Source organism: Trichomycterus rosablanca, chromosome 1 (genome assembly GCF_030014385.1).
Source record: "Trichomycterus rosablanca isolate fTriRos1 chromosome 1, fTriRos1.hap1, whole genome shotgun sequence".
Classification (NCBI taxonomy): domain Eukaryota; kingdom Metazoa; phylum Chordata; class Actinopteri; order Siluriformes; family Trichomycteridae; genus Trichomycterus; species Trichomycterus rosablanca.
The window spans coordinates 24,645,234-24,664,527 of record NC_085988.1 but is presented as its reverse complement, the minus strand read 5'-3'; the positions used below and the strand labels follow the sequence as shown (position 1 = coordinate 24,664,527).

At 40.6% G+C, this 19,294-nt stretch overlaps 1 protein-coding gene across 1 annotated transcript in view; it reads left to right on the top strand.

Annotated features, from left to right (window-relative positions):
* Positions 1-19,241, top strand: part of LOC134316284 (protein diaphanous homolog 1-like) — a 36,043-nt gene extending 16,802 nt beyond the window's left edge. Inside the window, exons 3-8 of the mRNA XM_062996659.1 lie at positions 12,826-12,921; positions 14,488-14,582; positions 14,671-14,772; positions 16,141-16,380; positions 18,229-18,358; positions 19,102-19,241. Of these exons, the coding sequence (XP_062852729.1) occupies positions 12,826-12,921; positions 14,488-14,582; positions 14,671-14,772; positions 16,141-16,380; positions 18,229-18,358; positions 19,102-19,241 (803 nt within the window). The remainder of the gene's footprint in view (positions 1-12,825; positions 12,922-14,487; positions 14,583-14,670; positions 14,773-16,140; positions 16,381-18,228; positions 18,359-19,101) is intronic.
* The last annotated feature ends 53 nt before the right edge of the window (positions 19,242-19,294 follow it).

Below are 19,294 nucleotides of genomic sequence, written 5' to 3'. Positions count from 1 at the left end.
GTGTGTCATGCCTACAGTCAAGCATGGTGGTGGGAATGCCATGGTCTGGGGCTGCATGAGTGCAGCAGGTGTTGGGGAGTTACATTTCATTGAGGGACACATGAACTCCAATATGTACTGTGAAATACTGAAGCAGAGCATGATCCCCTCCCTCCGGAAACTGGGTCGCAGGGCAGTGTTCCAGCATGATAATGACCCCAAACACACCTCTAAGACGACCACTGCTTTATTGAAGAGGCTGAGGGTAAAGGTGATGGACTGGCCAAGCATGTCTCCAGACCTAAACCCAATAGAACATCTTTGGGGCATCCTCAAGCGGAAGGTGGAGGAGCGCAAAGTCTCGAATATCCGCCAGCTCCGTGATGTCGTCATGGAGGAGTGGAAAAGCATTCCAGTGGCAACCTGTGAAGCTCTGGTAAACTCCATGCCCAGGAGAGTTAAGGCAGTTCTGGGAAATAATGGTGGCCACACAAAATATTGACACTTCAGGAACTTTCACTAAGGGGTGTACTCACTTTTGTTGCCGGTGGTTTAGACATTAATGGCTGTATATTGAGTTATTTTGAGGGAAGAATAAATTTACACTGTTATATAAGCTGCACACAGACTACTTTTCATTGTGTCAAAGTGTCATTTTGTCAGTGTTGTCCCATGAAAAGATATACTTAAATATCTGCAGAAATGTGAGGGGTGTACTCACTTTTGTGATACACTGTATATATGACAAATAAATGCATTCTATTCTAAGTGTGTGTCACATGTTCATGAGTGTGAACTGTGTCTTCATATTAAAATATGTCAAATCTAATACAACACAGTCATCATGTCAGGCCACTATTGCCTACTTCCATGCACTCTTTCGTGGTTAAATTTTTCATCTAAATAGTCTTAATTCTCCTTCAGAAACAAGAAGTTGTCGAAATGTAAAACGTTGACCCTTTTTCAGCAAACAAAAGAAAGCAGAACTGGTAACAAGACAATAAGTGTCGACCACTTGAAATATAGGTTCATTTTCCTTTATGGCTCCCTTGTCTTTGCAGAAAAGCTATCGATGCAACAGTTCCCAGTCAAATTAAGCACCGCTTCAACAGATACGGGCGTGTTTGACACAGTGATTTTTAGTGGTTGGTGGTAATGGTTTGCTGTGGGATTATTTACTTCTAAACTGGTCTGCTGCACTGCCATTGACTTCCAGTCCCGTTAGGCTACATAAACTACAGGGTTTTTTATGTAAGACCCGTGTAAATCTGATTTTATGTATAAATCTATAGTTTAAAACATTAATGGAGAGGCGGCTTTTAAATCAGGTTAAAAATGTTAATGTAGTTGCATGTTTATTCTAGTTGTATTTTTTTTTTTTTCCATTTCCTAACAGAAATGTGTAAAAAGACTAGGGATTGTAGCCCTGTGATGGTAGAATTGTAATATATTGTCATATAACACAATACATTTTGTGCTAAAATCAATTTACACTTGCTGTATACTTGTGAGTATTGTGGCACAGCTGTAGTGTAGACTAGCTGTTGCAAAACAAAATGAGTGCTAGGGACTATGCCCACTGTCGCCTCACAGCAAGAGGATCCTGGCTTTGATCCCCAGGTGGGGCGTTCTGGGTCCTTTCGGAGTTTGCATGTTCTCCCCATGTCTGCGTGGGTTTCCTCCGGGAGCTCCGGTTTCGTCCCACAATCCAAAAACATGCAAGTGAAGTGAATTGGAGATTCAAAATTGTCCATAACTGTGTTGGACATTCAACTTGTGAACTGATGAATCTTGTGTAATGAGTAACTATCGTTTCTGTCATGAATGTAACCAAAGTGTAAAACATGTTAAAATCCTAATAAACTAAACACTATGACTCCATGTAAGCAGTTTTGCATGTTCTCCCCTCTGTATGGGTTTCCATCATATACTCCAGCTACCTTCCACCTTGCAAAGACATACAAAAAGTGAACAGGCTCCTCTAAATTGCCACTAAAAGTCAGCAAGTCTGTGAGTGTGTTAGCCTGTGATGAATTGGTGATTTTGTTTCACACCAATTTCCAGGTGGCACCAAACCCACCTGTGACCCTGACCAGATTGTAGTGACTGGTAAAAAATTAACATGGCCTCTAATTCTGTGCACACTCTTTGTTTTAGATCTTTACACTGTAAGTAAAAGCTTGGACAGAACATATGATTACTTTCAAGCTTTCCTAGTTTGCCATTAATTCATTGGCTGTTTTACCACGGCTTTATCCTATTCCGGGTTGCGGTGGGTACAATTCACTGGGCAAAAGGTAGAAAACTCCCTGGATAGGTCACCAGTCTATCACAGGGCACAAACACTCACTCATACCTAGGGGCAATTTTGTATCTCCAATTCACCTCACTTGCATGGTTTTGGACTGTGGGAGGAAACCGGAGCTCCCGGAGGAAACCCACGCGGACACGGGGAGAACATGCAAACTCCACACAGAAAGGACCCAGATTACTCCATCTGGGAATCAAACCCAGAAGCTTTGAGGAGATAGTTCTACTCACCGAGACACCATGCCTTCCAGTTTATGATTTATTTATATGTAAAATATGCAGACTAATTTTCACACTTGGAGAAAGTTTAAAGTTTCATTACACCAGTTTAAAGTTTTAAATTTTTGCTTATATACTTTGGTAGGGTTTTTTTCCATAATAATAAATAACATTATATATATATTTTGTGCGCACTACTGCTTTATTAGTACGAGTAAATATTGGAAATAGTAAAAAAATAAATAAATATAAAATTTAACCTGTAATGTGGTCTGAGTAATTTAATGTAAACGTTTTATAGCTCCACAAATAAACAAGTGCTCAATAAATAAATCTTTGTACTTGCAGACTTGTTCAAGTTCACTACCTTGAAGCGTACAATTCCTTTGCTTTGTCATGTGCACTAAAGTTTGTGCCCTCTTTTTCAATAGTTCTACCATAGAAAAAATTAATTACATATTAAATGGCTAATAAATAAACCTCTTTTTTAGTTTTTTTAACTATAAGTGATGAAAACACCCTAATAAAATGTCCTATCTTGCACTTGCAGCATTCAAACACCAGAGGAGCGCAAGTGAGCAGCTCATAGGCCCCTCCTCCTGTCCTTCCCCCTGACTTTACTCCTCCTTTTTTCTATCCGGCTCCTCCTTGCTTCTCCTATTCATCATGCCACACCCTGCCATCTGGCCCTGAGTCATCCCCCCATCTCTCCCCCCTTCCTTCCTCCATTTTCTCCGCTTCCTTTCAGCATTAAAACACAAAGAACAGATTCTTCCAGCTCCTGGCTTACCCCTGGCAACCAGAGCCTTGGAAACCCCCTAACCTACCCCACCACCACAACAAAAAAAAGTAATACACACACACACACTGGACACACACTGGACACACACTGGGTGGCACAGAAGTGTGTCCATGTGGACTTTTAAAGTTTAAAGGGACTGAGTTTGCCATCACCTGTCAATTGTAGACAAAGAGCAACATCTGCCTGCTTTTCTTTATCTAGTGTAGACAATACTCTGTGTGTGTGTGTGTGTGTGTGTGTGTGTGTGTGTGTGTGTGTGTGTGTTGGATTAAAGTTAGCTGTGTAGTGCCGCCTGCAAAGAACATTCTTTCTACTCTGCAGAGGATTTTTTGTGTTTAAACACACAGCTCAGATTTCATCAGTCTTTCTTCTCCAGCGTGTGCAGCTTCAGACACTCTGCATATTTTGTTCCATTGTATGAATATATATTTAAAAGAACATCTGAGCTCATTTGATGTGTATTGTTCAGGCTGCTTGATCATCAAACGTCCTGCTTGTTGTACAAGAGTTAAGAGCAGATGAACAGCACATCAAAGTTTTAATGCACACTAAAGTTAGCTGAAAGTTCAGCCTGCAGTAGCTGTGTCTGACCAGCAGAGGCGCCAGTGCTCCACTGAACTCTCTGACTTCTCTGAACAATGAGTGTCATCTAAAAGCTTTTAGAGTAAAAATAACCTGAGCGCTTTAATGACAGACGGAGGAAGAGCAAATGAAAAGCTCATCTTTGTAAGACTTTCAAAGTGAAGCTGTGTGCAGCCTGCTGATCAGGTAAAGTGCACTTGTGTCCACTTAATACATCTCGGCCAGGTTCCCCCTGTCTGTGTGTGTGTGTCTACCTCATTCACTACCTCGCACTCTCGCCTCATACTGTCATAAACATCTGCCTTATATGGAATAAAGAAAGAGAATAGATGTGCATGTGAATGGGAGATTTATCTTTTTGAAGTTCATGGACATTTATTTTTAGCTCTTGTACAAGATTCTCTTTTGAACCTAATTCATCACTGACGCCTCAGTAGTGTAAATGTGGCACATGTCTGATTACTCCTGAAAAAATGTGCTGTTTTCTCTGAGGAGGAAAAAATGGAAAACACATTAGCTTCAACTTTAAATAGATAGATAGATATACATAGAATATAGTATATACACCGATCAGCCATAACATTAAAACCACCTCCTTGTTTCTACACACACTGTCCATTTTATCAGCTCCACTTACCATATAGAAGCACTTTGTAGTTCTACAATTACTGTCTGTATTCCATCTATTTCTCTACATACCTTTTAGCCTGCTTAATAATTTAACCACCACCTAAATAATACCTGCTATGTAGTGGTCCTGTGGGGGTACTGACCATTGAAGAACAGGGTGAAAGCAGTCTAAAAGATATATAGAGAAATAGATGAAATACAGTCAGTAATTGTAGAACTACAAAGTGCTTCTATATGGTAAGTGGAGCTGATAAAAAAATAATCGCATATACACAAGATTAGCTTTTTAATTACACTTACAGGAACAAGTGCTTAATGAAAGGCAGCGTGAAGAAATGTACATCTTTGCAAGTGTGATTGAGTAAGACAGCTGAGAACTTGCTGAAGTGTGTGTGTGTGTGGAATCGTGGGGTTGTTAACTCTGCCCCCTCCCTGTTTTGTGGGCCCCCCTGGCAGCAGCCAGCTGTTTATAAAGGCAGGAGACAGGAAAGGAGGATGTGAAGGATGTGAAGTGGCTTGAAGGGAAATTCATTCTGCGTCAACTACACAGACAGCAGCTATCATAACATTTTACATAGTGTGTTCTTCTGCTGCTCAGTTCTCTTACTCTCACACACAGATAGATACACACAGCTCGGAAAAGTTCTGCCTGCAGTGTCTGTCAAAACCACCAGAGGTGCCATCGGCTTACAAATGAGGGTCATTCCCAGCACTTGGTATGAGAGAGAGAGAGAGAGAGAGAGAGAGAGAGAGAAGCAGGCAGCAGCCATTTTAAGGATGGCTTCCATTTTCTCATTCTCACACACTGGTAACTGAGCCTCAGCTGTAAAATGGCTGGACCGGACAGCACTTGAGGGATGTGATCCGTTCACGTTAACAATGCCAGACAGAACACAATATTAAAGAAGCCAGTTTTACTCATCCACATAAGTAACTGGATGTAGAAAGGATTTCCTCCTAGTCTTTCCTGTTTTGTTCCGTCACCACTTGGTTTTTCCTCACATTATACTGTTCATTCAGCGGATACGAGCCTTATATAGACACACTGGCAAACCAGGGATGGGACAAACATTACAGGCTAATCATTAATAAAACTGCTTCATTCCAGCTAATTCTGCAACGCTTATCTTCATTTGGAGCCGATTTATCCAACACAGCAAGGCTACACTCCATCTAGTTTTTCCTCTTCCTTGGCCTTTGTCCCGTTCGGTTGCGGTGTCGGCTCTCGGCGGATCATGATCCGCATTTTTTTGGCACAATTTTTACACTGGATGCCCTTACACACATCCTTCCCTATTTTATCCGGGCTTGGGACCGGCACTACAATGCACTGGTTTGTGCATCTAGCGGCTAGGTATCTATAGGGCAATTCAGTGTTTCCAATTAGCCTGGTGGCATGTCTTTGGACTGTGGGAGGAAACCGGAGCACCCGGAGGAAACAAACGCGGACACGAGGAGAACATGCAAACTCCACACTGAAAGGACCTGGGCCGCCCCACCTGGGGACCGAACCCAGGACCTTCTTGCTGTGAGGCGATGGTGCTACCCGCTAAGCCACCGTGCCGCCCTACACTCCATCTAGTTTATAATCCTTAAATTTTTTATGATTTTTAGTAGATGCTTTTATCCAAAGCGACTTACACTTATGACTAAATGTAATTTGTGCAATTGAGAGCCAAGGGCCTTGCTCAAGGGCCCAACAGTTGTAGCTTGGTGATGGTGGTTCTTCTGATTACTAATCCAGTACCTTAACCACTGAGCTACCACTGCCACATAATCATGACGAAGCCCTGGTCGCTTTAAGGCTAGACTCTCAACAGTGGCCTCTATTTTTAGTCAGATTTAAAATACTGAAAGATGGAAAGCATTGTGGCTTGGTGGGTAGCACTGTCGCCTTACAGCAAGAAGGTCCTGGGTTCGATTCCCAGGTGGAGCGGTCCGGGTGCTTTCTGTGTGGAGTTTGCATGTTCTTCCAATGTCTGGGCCGGCACAGTGGCTTGGTGGGTAGCACTGTTGCCTGGGTTCGAGTCCCAGATGGAGTGTACTGGGTCCTTTCTGGGTGGAGTTTGCATGTTCTCCCCGTGTCTGCGTGGCTTCTCTTCCGGGAGCTCCGGTTTCCTCCCACAGTCCAAAAACATTTAATTGGGTTAATTGGAGATTCAAAATTGTCCATGACTGTGTTTGACATTAAAAGACTTAAACTGATGAATCTTGTGTAACCAGTAATTACCTGAACTGTCATGATTTCAACCAATGTGTGTAAAATATGAGGTCATAATCCTAATAATATATAAAATTCATAAAGAAAAAAAACTTTTAACTGTAAAACCTAAATTGACCATTGCTAGCATTTTTTAAATTCTTTTTTGCTGTTTTCTCCTTCTAATGGCTAGGCTGTTATGTAGGCAGTCATGTCTGGCTGATGGCACCACTGAAGTTCAAACCCCAGTTCTCAGCAGTAGTTGGATAATGTATTTTACCACTCCATCCAAGCACTTACAGTAGCTAGAATTCTTTAAAAAAAATTTCAGGCGCTCAAGTGGTGTGGCAATAAAAACACACTAGCACACCTGAGCTGAGTTCAAATCTCATCTCTTCTACTATCAAGCTGGGCGCCTACGTGAACAGTATTCGACTCATTTGCAGGGAGGGTGTCAGAGGGGGTTCCTCATAACTGATTCAATTACAACCTCTGCTGGTTGATTAATGGGGTCTGCACAGAAACGAGGGATGATGGGATCAGGGTGTGTCTCTCTGAAAGGTGTAGTTTGCCCAGATCTGTTATAACCTTTGGTCTGTGCAGTGGGTGATAATGAAGACCTGTCTGAAAGGCTGATGTGGGGTTTGATTTAAACGTTGCATAGCCTGATCTCATTCTCCTGCCCACTAGTTCCAGTAAACCTTCAGAGACACTTTACCAAGATTGACAGTAAACATAAGCAGTACACTGTGTAAGCACTGAACTAAAACTGCTCTGACCTCCCATCGTTCCATTACCTAAATACCATCAGAGAGAGAAAAAGTGGTGGAAAAAGTCAGTAAGAGAATGAATTCAGGCCAGGGGTGAGCGAATGGCAGTGAAGTGAGCGAGATAGAGCGAGGCAGACTTGTGTAAGGATGGAAGTAAGTGCCAGAAAAAACACTGGGGCTCAGTCTTCAAGTCAAGCACCATCCACAGAGCTCTCACTCGACAAAGCAATGCGACACAGCCCATAAAGAAAGACTCAGCACATGGAACGTCTGTCTGTCTGTTCATAACAGAAAGGAATGATGGCAGTGTCTGTGTGGCCGGCTGTGTAACAACTCTGTGTGTGGAGTTCGAGTCTGTTCGGACAGAGACGGAGAGAGTAAAATGTGCTGTGTAATGCAGACGTCTCTTTTATCACATCCATATGCTGCTGTAATTCAGTATTGTATGTAACACACTGCAGCTAGCAGGAAAAAAGGAGAAGAAAAGGGTAAACCAGTCAAGGCCACAGAGAGGTGCTGTAATAAAGCGGGAAACAAAAGTGCGGGAGAAAGAAAGAGAAATTAAAGAACAAAATGGAGGACAGGCTCTGTTTCCACATTTAATAGAGGGGTGAAAGAAAAATGAGCAGATGGCAGAATGAGGGCGAACTGAAGGGACAGTGGGGCCAAAAAAGAGGAGGCGGGCTTTAAACACTGTAGCAATAAGTGTAGGCATGTGGCCTGTGTGCTGAAGTTTTGTTTATCACAGAAGTTTCCTTTCAAGGATATTGTGTGTGTGTAGGGGGGGGGGATTGTGATTTCATACAATTACTGTATAAAATACTGACCATTGTGTCAAGTGTCGAACAATAGTAGCAATGGTGTTATCGTATTGGTATTGATAGTTAATAACTCACTGGTGCTCGGTTGCGCAGCGGTAAAGTAATGCTGGGATCCCAAACTCTCAGGTCCGAATCTCAGCTTTGCTGTCAGCCTGCCGGACGCCTACACAGACACATGATTGGCCGTGTGTATGCAAGGAAGGGTAAATGACCAAAACAAGGCTCCTCGTTTCTGGGGAAATTACGACCTCTGCTAACCAGCCGAGGCGCCTGCACAGTGGGCAGATGATTACAGGTGGTGTGTGGCTGTTTCTGCATGATACTGCACTCTGTGAGACTCCGCCCCTGCCAGGTGAAAAAAAGTGATCTGTGGCTGCTTGTGTGTTGGAGTGGGCATGTAACAACCGCAGCCTTCCATGATTCCATGATACATGACTGCATTGGGTGAAACGGGAAAAGATTTATTAGAATTTAAAAACGTGCGAGGTGACCAGGTGGCATAGTGGGATAAACCACTAGCACACCAGAGACCAGTCAGCTGGGCGCCCTCTAGCAGGCACAATTAGCTAATGCCTGGAGCAGACAAAATTGGCCTCCAGTCTGCTGGGTGGGAAAGGATCGGATTATCAACGCTGTGTAAAATCCTTGGTTGCCTTGGTATACACCCTCTTTGGACACCATCGAGGTCCTCAGCAGCAGATTGGCTGTGCTGAAATTGGGAGACAAATGTGTGAAAAAAGTTAAAGAAATGCATGTTAATTATGAAAATGAGCTGAGATTAGAACTGTAGAACTACACACATACTTGTGATAACAATACACAAGTAAAATAAGTTTTTGCAAAGATGATTATGAAACGCACTCAAAATGAACACAGGCAAGGACTCATATTTTCTCAAACTCAGCCTGGCTGAATTATTCTGCAGTTTAAATCACCACTTAAGCCAAAGTAAACAAGCAGTTCACTTCTTAAACTGAAATGTTTTGAAATACCAAGGTCGACTCTGTAGTTGTCATGACTATGCCTTATATTTATACTGCTGTAGTAGTAAGTAGTGTGTTGTTGATCAAAGTTCTGTTTATCAAAAGCTAGTTTTTATTTAACCCTTTAAAGATCTGCTTAACCACTTGGTTGAGCTTACTTTGAGTCTAGGATAAGTCTTGGATAAAAAGAAGCTGTATTTTAATAATCTTGTTTGGGTCGTATCTACTCCTTGATTGACGTGTTAAACTCAGAAATATTGGTAGATGACACTGTGGTTTTAAAAAAAAAAAAACAGTCATTCTAACCTACTGTATATGTCAACTCATCCGTAAGAGTTGCATGATTTTTGTGATCATCTCAACTGTTTGGTAGAGGCTCATTAAAAAATACTGTGTGCAGTAGTAAAAAATGTATTGTTTGTTGTTGGTATGGTCCCAAGATACTTAGAAATGCATGAAATAATTTTTAAACATCATTTTCTTGGTGAGACCATTAAAGGGTTAAGAAAGATTTTATGTGAAGAAAATGGATAGCACTAAAATGTTTGTTAAAAATAGCAATTATTGGCAGTACTTTACAAAAATTGGCCATACTTTTGCCTTCACTTGAGAAGATAAGTCATAATAGTGTAGGATATGTCATGACGGTGCATGTTCAACATGAACATACATCATTAGCAAAGAGAAACCCTGGTTGCCAGTTAAAATGTCCTGACCAGGACAAACTTTACAGTGTATTTGCTAAATTCCAGAATTGAGGCCGCTCAGGTGGCACAGCGGTAAAAACACACGCTGGAACCAGAGCTGGGATCTCGAATACATCGTATCGAATCTCAGCTCTGCCTGCCGGCTAAGGCTGAGTGGCCACATGAACAACAATTGGCCTGTTGTTCAGATATGGGCGGGACTAAGCCAGATCTCTTTCTCTCATGACTGGTGCAATTACTCTGCTGGCTGATTGATGGCACCTGCACAGAGATGAGAAAAGAGTGCTCTTAGGGTGTGTCTTTCCATACACAAGTGTAGGTGATGAGATGCATACGGCATGCTGCCCACGCGTCTCCTCAATCAGAGCAGGGATCAGCGTTGGTGGAGAGAAAGCATGACGCAGTCGGGCAATTGGACACGCTAAAAAGGGGAGAAAATGTATAAAGAAAATATTTTTTAAAAATTCCGGAATTTAAGTAGCACCACTATGAACCAGACTGGGCGGCACGGTGGCCTCACAGCAAGAAGGTCCTGGGTTTGATCTCCAGTTGGGGCGGTCCGGGTCCTTTCTGTGTGGAGTTTGCATGTTCTACTGTGTCTGCGTGGGTTTCCTCCAGGAGCTCTAGTTTCCTCCTACAGTCCAAAAACATGCAAGTGAGGTGAATTGGAGATACAAAATTGTCCATGACTGTGTTTGATATAACCTTGTGAACTGATGAACCTTGTGTAATGAGTAACCATTTCTGTCATGAATGTAACCAAAGTGTAAAACATGACGTTAAAATCCTAATAAACAAACAAACAATGAGCCAGACTTAACAAAAACTGTGTGCCATTAGCTTCATAGAGCTAGACTTTATTTCAGAGCATTGGAAATCTTTTGCATAACTTGGTGTAAGGAGAGGAATACCTGGACCCATGAGCAATGGAAATAATAATAATATAGTTAAATATTTTAAATTAAAGCTCCATTTACCGTATCTCGTACATATAGATGGATTTATGTTTGGACATAGCAATAACATGTTTCAAATCTGAAGTACAGTACAATTGGGAATCCATAATATTAGGAACAATCGTCTGGATGAAATCATTGATGCACAATGATTGCAGTATAATGGACAGGTTGTATAACAGCTAGCTCAGATTAGGCAGATTTACAGGACCAGGTTCACCCTTATGATGCAATGAGACACAACAGGAATAATTTCTCTATTGAATTGTTAGAAGTGATCGCATTTTTTACACTTTAAATCATTTTAGATCATTGTTCTTAGTAATGTTATACATGTGAAGTGGAACCACTCAACTCCAGTACAAATATGATCTGTGGAATGTAAAGGGTGTGTTAGTGTATCCGTGTGTGGTTGTACTTTGCCTCCATCGGCGTAAGGCCTCTCTGAAATTATCCTGACTGTACGCACTGCCTGTGGGTTGGATGGAGACATGTGGTTTGTGTAGAAGTCTGGGAAATATTCTTTTTTTTAATCTCTTTCCTCAGTATCACACAGCACATTTTTGCTCTGTCTGACCGGTGACCGTGTGTGTGGTAGAATGAACGAGGGGGTGGGATAAAGGGCAGCAGGCTTTAGTTTGTTTCTCCTCAAGTCTGTGGTTGTTCGGTTGCAGTCTAGCCTGTAGCTATTTTTGTATTGCTCTAGCTTTACTTACACTCAAGTTTTCTGTTTGAATCAAGGTCATATTTATCTGTCTGACCATCCAAATCCTTCCGTCAGCCTCCGGTCATCTGTCCACAAATCTTGCCCTTCTTTCCTGCTGTCAGATCCCTGCTGTCAGTCCTTATTTATAAGTTATTCTGTCCCTGTATAATTCTTTTTATTTTTGCAGCATGCTTGTTTAGCTGTAAAAGTGTTTGCCCCCCACCTGTTGTTTATTAATTTGTCAGACTTTGTTTCAGATCTAATTTGAATATAATATTGCGACACAAATAAACACAAAATGCAGCTTTGAAATGATCATTCCATTTACTATATTTACTATAGATTTATTAAAAACCTACATTACCTGTATGTGAAAATAATTGCTCCAAAATCTAACTACTGGTGGTTCCACCCTTGGCAGTAACAACTGCAATCAAACGTTTGTGAGACTTCTACATCACTGTGGAGGAATTTTGGCTCACTTTTCTTTACAGAATTAGGAATGGATTCAATTCAGAACATTGACTCGGCCACACCCGAATCTTCATTTTGTCTCTTTTGAGCCTGCTTGTGGGCTTTGGATTATTATCCTAAAGCATAACTTAGCTGCGCTTAAAACTTAAATCACAAACTGGCAGACGAACATTCAAGATAATGGCTCTCACTGTGGTTCGCTGAAGTTCCAGACTCTTAGCATTGACTTTGTTTTGCCACCGTATTTGAATCTCTTTTGAACATGGCAACATGTGCTGCTTTTTGAGACCTACTAGCCTGCTGGTAATTATCAGGCAGGTTCTATAGAATTCAAGTAATGTTTAGATTCAACAGGTCTGGCAGTCATCATACCTGGGTGTGGTTGTGTAAATGAACCCGATTGCCAATTAAATTTGGTTCAATGGTTGATTTCGTAGCTTAGTGTCACATACTGCCAGATAGGGCTGAATAGGGGCTGAAATCATCATTTAAAAAGATTAGTTATTTTTGTATAACTTTAAAAGTAGTTTGATCTAAAACATAATTGGCAATGCAAAATTTGGAAGAAATTGGAAAGGGGTAAATACTTTTTCACAGCATTGTATATGTGTACATGTGCTAAATACAATATGTAAATCAAGGAATTCTTACGTATTTTCCTCTCTCTACTCTCTACTTTTTTTTAGCAAAGAAAGACCAGGATGGAGGAGAGGAGAAAGCAATTTCGAAAAAGAAGGTGAAGGAGCTGAAAGTGCTTGACTCCAAGTCGTCACAGAACCTCTGTAAGTATAGAACAGAGTAGTAACCAGGTCACCTAGCCTAGATTTGAAGACTTTGGTGTTATATAATACTTTAGTTTGGCACTGTAGCTAATTTAGTCAATTTTAGTCATTTTGATTTGCGAGTTACATGAATGACAGACTTTCAAATCACATTTTACTTTCTACGACCATGCACTACATAGTGTAGAACATACAGCCTTCTCCAACCAATGTAGTGAACCAATGTAATGTCAACCAGGAGTCATTTATATTTACTGCATTTAGCAGATGCTTTGCCCCAGAGCCACTTACAACTGTGACAGAATATAGTTCAAGCAATTGAAGGTTCAGGGCCTTGCTCAGAAACCAAACTGTAAAAACTTAGCAGTGCAAGAGCTTAAACCAGCAACCTTCTGATCACTAGTCCAGTAGCTTAACCACTGCCACTACACTATAGTTTATTTCCAGCTTTTACTTACATCAATGTACATTTTGGTTAGGATCAGTGCTGAACCTACACATCTAAATCATGTATATTATATATTATTATTCTCATTTTTAAACATTTTAAAATGGGGCCAGTGATAGCTCAGTGGTTAAGGTACTGGACTAGTAAACAGAAGGTTGCCGGTTCAAGCCCTGCCACCACCAAGTTGTCACAGTTGGGTCCCTGAGCAAGGCCCTTCACCCTCAATTGCTCATCATGTTCTGCTCATTGTGTAAGTCGCTTTGGATAAAAGCGTCTGCTAAATGCTGAAAATGTAAATGTAAATGTTAAAATTGTGTTACATATGGATAGAAACCAAAGCCAAACCAAAGGATAAAATACTTTGTCAAATCCAAGCTTCAAAATGATTAGAATTTCTTACTACTTCGTTGAGAGTTTAGAGTTCAAATCCCAACATCTTTTTTGAAATATCACTCTTGGGTCCCTGAGCTGTGTCCTTAAGCCCCAACTGCTCCAGCAGTGCAATATCATGGCTGACCTGTGGTCTGACCTCAACTTTCTTACAAGCTGTGGAAAAAAAACCTCTGTTTGCTGTGCTATCATGGCAAAGTCCTGAGATTTATCACTTCACACTGTGTAGTCCTACTGACATGCTTACACTGTATGTGAAACACCACTCATCAGCCTACTTCTGGTTATTAAAATAAGTGTTCAGTTACTCCCTGTGTACATAGCAAAATGTATAGAATAAAGTAATTGTCTAAGGATGCCGTACTATCAATTAAAAGACTTTGTTGTAGACACAATGTGTATATGTTGTTATTATATTTATTATTATAGTGTGTATTATTGCAATAAAGCTTTTTAAACCAAAGGTAAGAATTCAGTTCTTTATACAGGTGGCATGTGTGTTCAATATTCACTTGATTCCATAATGAGAGGATGCTCACTGTGAGAGACAGATGAGTCAGATGTCAAAAATGTATCAGATTTTCTGATGCAGCAGTAATAAATTGTATGAGTAATTAATTAGACCTCATTAGACACAGCTTGTCAGATGACATCTAGACATCCAGTACAGATTGACTTTAAAAACAGGTTAAAATTCCCTAAAATGTGTGTGTCTCTGTGCATTGCAGCAATTTTCCTGGGATCGAACAGGCTTCCGTACGAGGAGATGAAAAATGTCATTCTGGAGGTGAATGAGAAGGTGCTCACAGAGAACATGGTGCAGGTGCGTGTCTGTTGGAACTTTGCCTATACTTTGAATATACAGTAGAATTTCATTTGCATGTGATTTGACCTGCTTGTGTGTATTTCAGAGCTTGCTGAAGTTACTTCCTGAGCAGGAGCAGTTGAACGTGTTAACAGAGTTGAAGGAGGAATATGATGACCTTGCAGAGTCTGAACAGTTTGCAGTAGTGGTCAGTTCACACACACACAAAGTACAGAGATGATCAGTAACTACACTTTTATAAGCCAGGCAAACTCATGACATGAGTATGTGTATGTTTCATCAAACAAAAATCCAGTTCTATGGAGAACACTTCATAAAAATACACACATTAAGCATAAGTCAGCCAACAGCTATTTATAAGATGCATATTTAATAAATATATTGGAAATTCTATTTCTGCATTTTTCAGATCTGGCTACCCAGCAGTGTCTTCTCTACTGCTGTAGACCTTTACCCTGACCTATGAACAAGTGTGCAGTAGCCAACCGCTTCTTTTCACCTGCACTGCTCTCCATTATTCAGGATCTCTGAATATCTCTCTCTTTCCAGCCATCAGAGGCCACTGTTGCAGCAGCAGTAAGGAATTCCTTTGGCCCACCCTCCCTCAGACATAGTCAATCATGTCTGTGTAAGCACCAGGCCAGCCAATAGCTAAGCTGAGATTCAAACTTGAGAGCTCGCTTTGTGTCACTCTGGAATCTGACCACATGTTAAACTCTGCACAAGTTCATCTATGTGTAATGATGTGGATATTTTGCATCATGACTCAGTATGAAAGTTGAATTCTGCTTGTTATTATCAATGAATGCAGTTCAAGCAATTCAAGGTTAAGGGCCTTGCTCAGTGGGCAACTTGGCAATGGTGGGACTTGAACTGGCAACCTCCTGATTATTAGTCCAGTACCTTAACCATTGAGCTACAATATAATGTAACTACACTAAAGTAGCTACAATATAATATAACTACACTAAAGTGGTCAGGAAGAGCTGTAATAGATAGACTGCATCTCTATTAATTATGATTAGCATGCTTAGTTAGCGCTTGTAATGAACTGTTCGCTACCAGCTACTGTTTAAGTTCTATGTTCTTTCACAGATTTTTCACAGCAGTTGTTAAATTACACTTGTAAATTAAATGATAAAATGAATAGAAGCTACAATACACACTACAGCTCACCTTCATGGTTTAATGAAAGCCTAGAACATCCAGTGATGGTCTCAAAGACGAAACCTCTCATCTGTGTTTTGACACACCACTCCTCTGCATTCACAGAACTGGTTACCTGAGTAGTGTTTTTAGCTGCTTTACACTTGGACATCTTGTACATTTTGACTTAGCGATTGTTAACTGAATTGCCGTAGGATTGCTGGGATCGCCTCATAGTCCAATTTAAAAGAACAGTTGTGTGTTAAAACTGATAAAATATTCATATCTTCTCATAACTATGGTGAACGACAATCTTTTATGAGTGCAGCAGTAGATAATAAGCACATTTTTTTACACATTACAAATCCTGAAAGCAACACCAGTCTCTGTCTTTCTTGCTGTGCTTTAGATCAGTTCAGTGAAGCGTCTGAAGCCGAGGCTCAGCGCCATCCTGTTCCGGCTGCAGTTTGAGGAGCAGGTGAATAACTTCAAGCCGGACATCGTGGCTGTGACAGCGGCATGCGAGGAGCTAAAGAAAAGTGAGAACTTCGCCCAGCTGCTTCAGATGATCTTGGTTATGGGCAATTACATGAACGCTGGCTCGCGCAACGGCAAGGCTTTTGGCTTCAGCATCAGCTACCTGTGCAAGGTTCGACACACATCATCTAGCATCCACAGACACACTAACATAGATCCTTTTTCGTTTTATTATATTATTTAAGTAATTACATTCATAGGCAGTGATACCAACTTTAGCTGTTAAAAATATCATTCAGAATGCAAGTATTCAAAAATGTGGTTTTATTTTTAGCTTCATTATGTAAACATGGGAAAGCACAGTGTAGTTGAGTCTGCCCTTTGCCATCAATTGAACTGAAAGGTCATGGTTGTAAAAAGGCAGTAATTATATGTACACATTGTGTTTGCTGTTCAAACAATACTGGTAAAAACAATCACTAACAGTGCAGTCCAAAATAAATAGCTCAGTGAATATCAATATCACTGATCTAATGGATTGCACATGTATAGCCTAAAATGAAACATTCTAACTTGTCACAGCTCCTCTGCTGCTTAGTTAATGAAATAGGCTAGGAATGTATGAAATGACACTAGGAACAGTATGCAGAACATCCTTCTTTCCAAACATAAGCTACATCCTAATCTGCATACTACATACCTAATAGTATGTGAGAAAATGCTCTTGATGGTGTCCACATGTGGCTTACTATTCATGTTATGTGGTTGGTTTGAGACACAGCCAGTAATAGACTGCCTAGCTGCTATGTTATTTTTGTAGTTTGACTTGAAAGAGGCATAACCATGTTTTAAGTAAAGCAGATCATGAGATTTGTAAGTTGATTAAGAATTTTTTGAGTTATAGCATTTTTTATTTAGCCACACAAGATTTCCTGCTAATATCTGGTTACACCAGAGCTAAGTTTTGTAAAAAAAAAAAAAATTTCAGATTTATCTGAAATTTTTATTTTATTTTATATACACTTTTCTTTTATGGTCAAATAATAAACTGAATACAAATGTAAGAAATAGAGGCACCCAGGTGGCGCAACAGGATATTCCGCTAGCACACCAGTGCAGAGATTCTGAACTCCTCGGTTCGAAACTCGACGTTGCCACCGTTTGGCTGGGCGCCATCTAGCAGGCATAATTGTCTCTGCTAGGGTGGGATGCCCGGACTATGTGGGTGGGGTCTTTAAACGCTGTGTGAGGACCCTTATTAGCATATAGAGAGGCGCTTGTGCAGACTGCATAGGTGAAAAAGGGTTCCGCTAAGGGCTGTGCGCAGGTCGGAGGAGGCGTGAGCAGCAATATACCAACCTCTATTGCAATCAGGGATCCCCCAGCAGCGGAAGACAAATTGACTACACTAAATTGGGAGAGAAATGGGAGAAAATGCATAATAAAATATATATATTTTTAAAAAAATCTAAGGAATGATGAAATATCAGAATCAGCTTTCTTCGCCATGTATGTTTGCACGTACAAGGAATTTGTAGTGAGGTAGTTTAGTGTGGGATGAAAACAACAGGTCAGTTATTGTTATTTATGAGTTTGATATTTAAAATATAAAAAAACATTGGATAAATTAACCTCCACATGCCATTTTATAAGAGGTCATTTGGTCAGAACTGTTAGGTCACTAAAGGGCATTTATATTACATGTACATTTATGGCATTTATCAGACTTATTTAAAGCAGCTGAGCAGTTGAGAGTGAAGGGCTGAACAGCAACAACTTGGCTATGATGAGGCTTGAACCAGCAACCTTCTGATTACTAGTCCAGTACCTTAACCGCTGAGAAAGCACTGCCCAGTAAAGACAAACACTTAGTCTTAACTCATATAATGTGGATGCCCCCCCATACATAAAAAATAGAAGTCTTTAAAAAGGAAAGTGCTTGGAGTGCTTAACATGAGGAGAAACATAATGATTAGCATCTGCTTCTGTCTCTCTTACATTTTTCTCTTGATGAATGTAGCTAAGGGATACTAAGTCAGCAGATCAGAAGCAGACCCTCTTACATTTCCTGGCAGAGGAGTGTCAGGAGCAGTATGCCAAGGTCATGCACTTTCCTGATGAGCTTATTCACCTGGAGAAAGCCAGCAGAGGTACCTGTTCTCATCACTGTAGTTCTTTTCTATTAGCCTGTTTTGGCAACGTCTTTGACTAAAATAGTGGTACATTTGAATAAATTCTATGGGTCTGTTCGAAAGCCTTGTGAGCTGACCTGCTGCCTACTGCGTGCCTAGGCAGCTACCTAAGTAGAGAGGATTCTGATAAGACATCGAAGTCATAAGGCAGATTAGTTGGACGCACTTCTTAAACAGTGATTGCAGCGATTACTACAGTTTCGCTTACTCAGTTAACACAGTTAGCCTCAGGCCATTCAAACCAATGGGCTGAGGTGTACAATTACACTTGTACGCCTTTATACAAATTAAATATCAATGAGAATTTATTTACATTCGAATAGAACTCATTTGTTGCTCCGCATTCGTCTGCCACATTTGTAATTTTTTGTGAGAAAAGTTGCTGGGATTGCCTTCATCGCTAAGAAAGCAACATTATTCAGTCAGATTATCGCTTCGAAATAAGGCACCTTAGTAGGCAGCATTTCAAGGAATCTAAGAATTCGGACAGCCTTCTTCTCAGGAGCATGCGTATGATGACATAAAATGCGTTTATGTAGAGAGATCACTAGGTTTTCGGACAGACCCTATATGTTTGGTTATACTAATGATAAAATCCATAGGATTCCTGCACCAATTCAAGAACTAAATCTAATCTTTTGCTTCAGTTTGATCATTTATTCACACACAAGGTAAAATAGACAACTTTTCTCTTTTCACAGTCTCAGCAGAGACACTACAGAAAAATATCGACCAGATGGGAAAGCAGATCACGAATTTAGAGAAGGACATTGAGACATTCCCTCCTCCTCAGAATGAAAAGGACAAGTTTGTGGAGAAAATGACCATATCCTTTACATGACCACAAATACTCTGGTGTCCACACATTGCTAGCAGAATAAACTTCTGGTAATC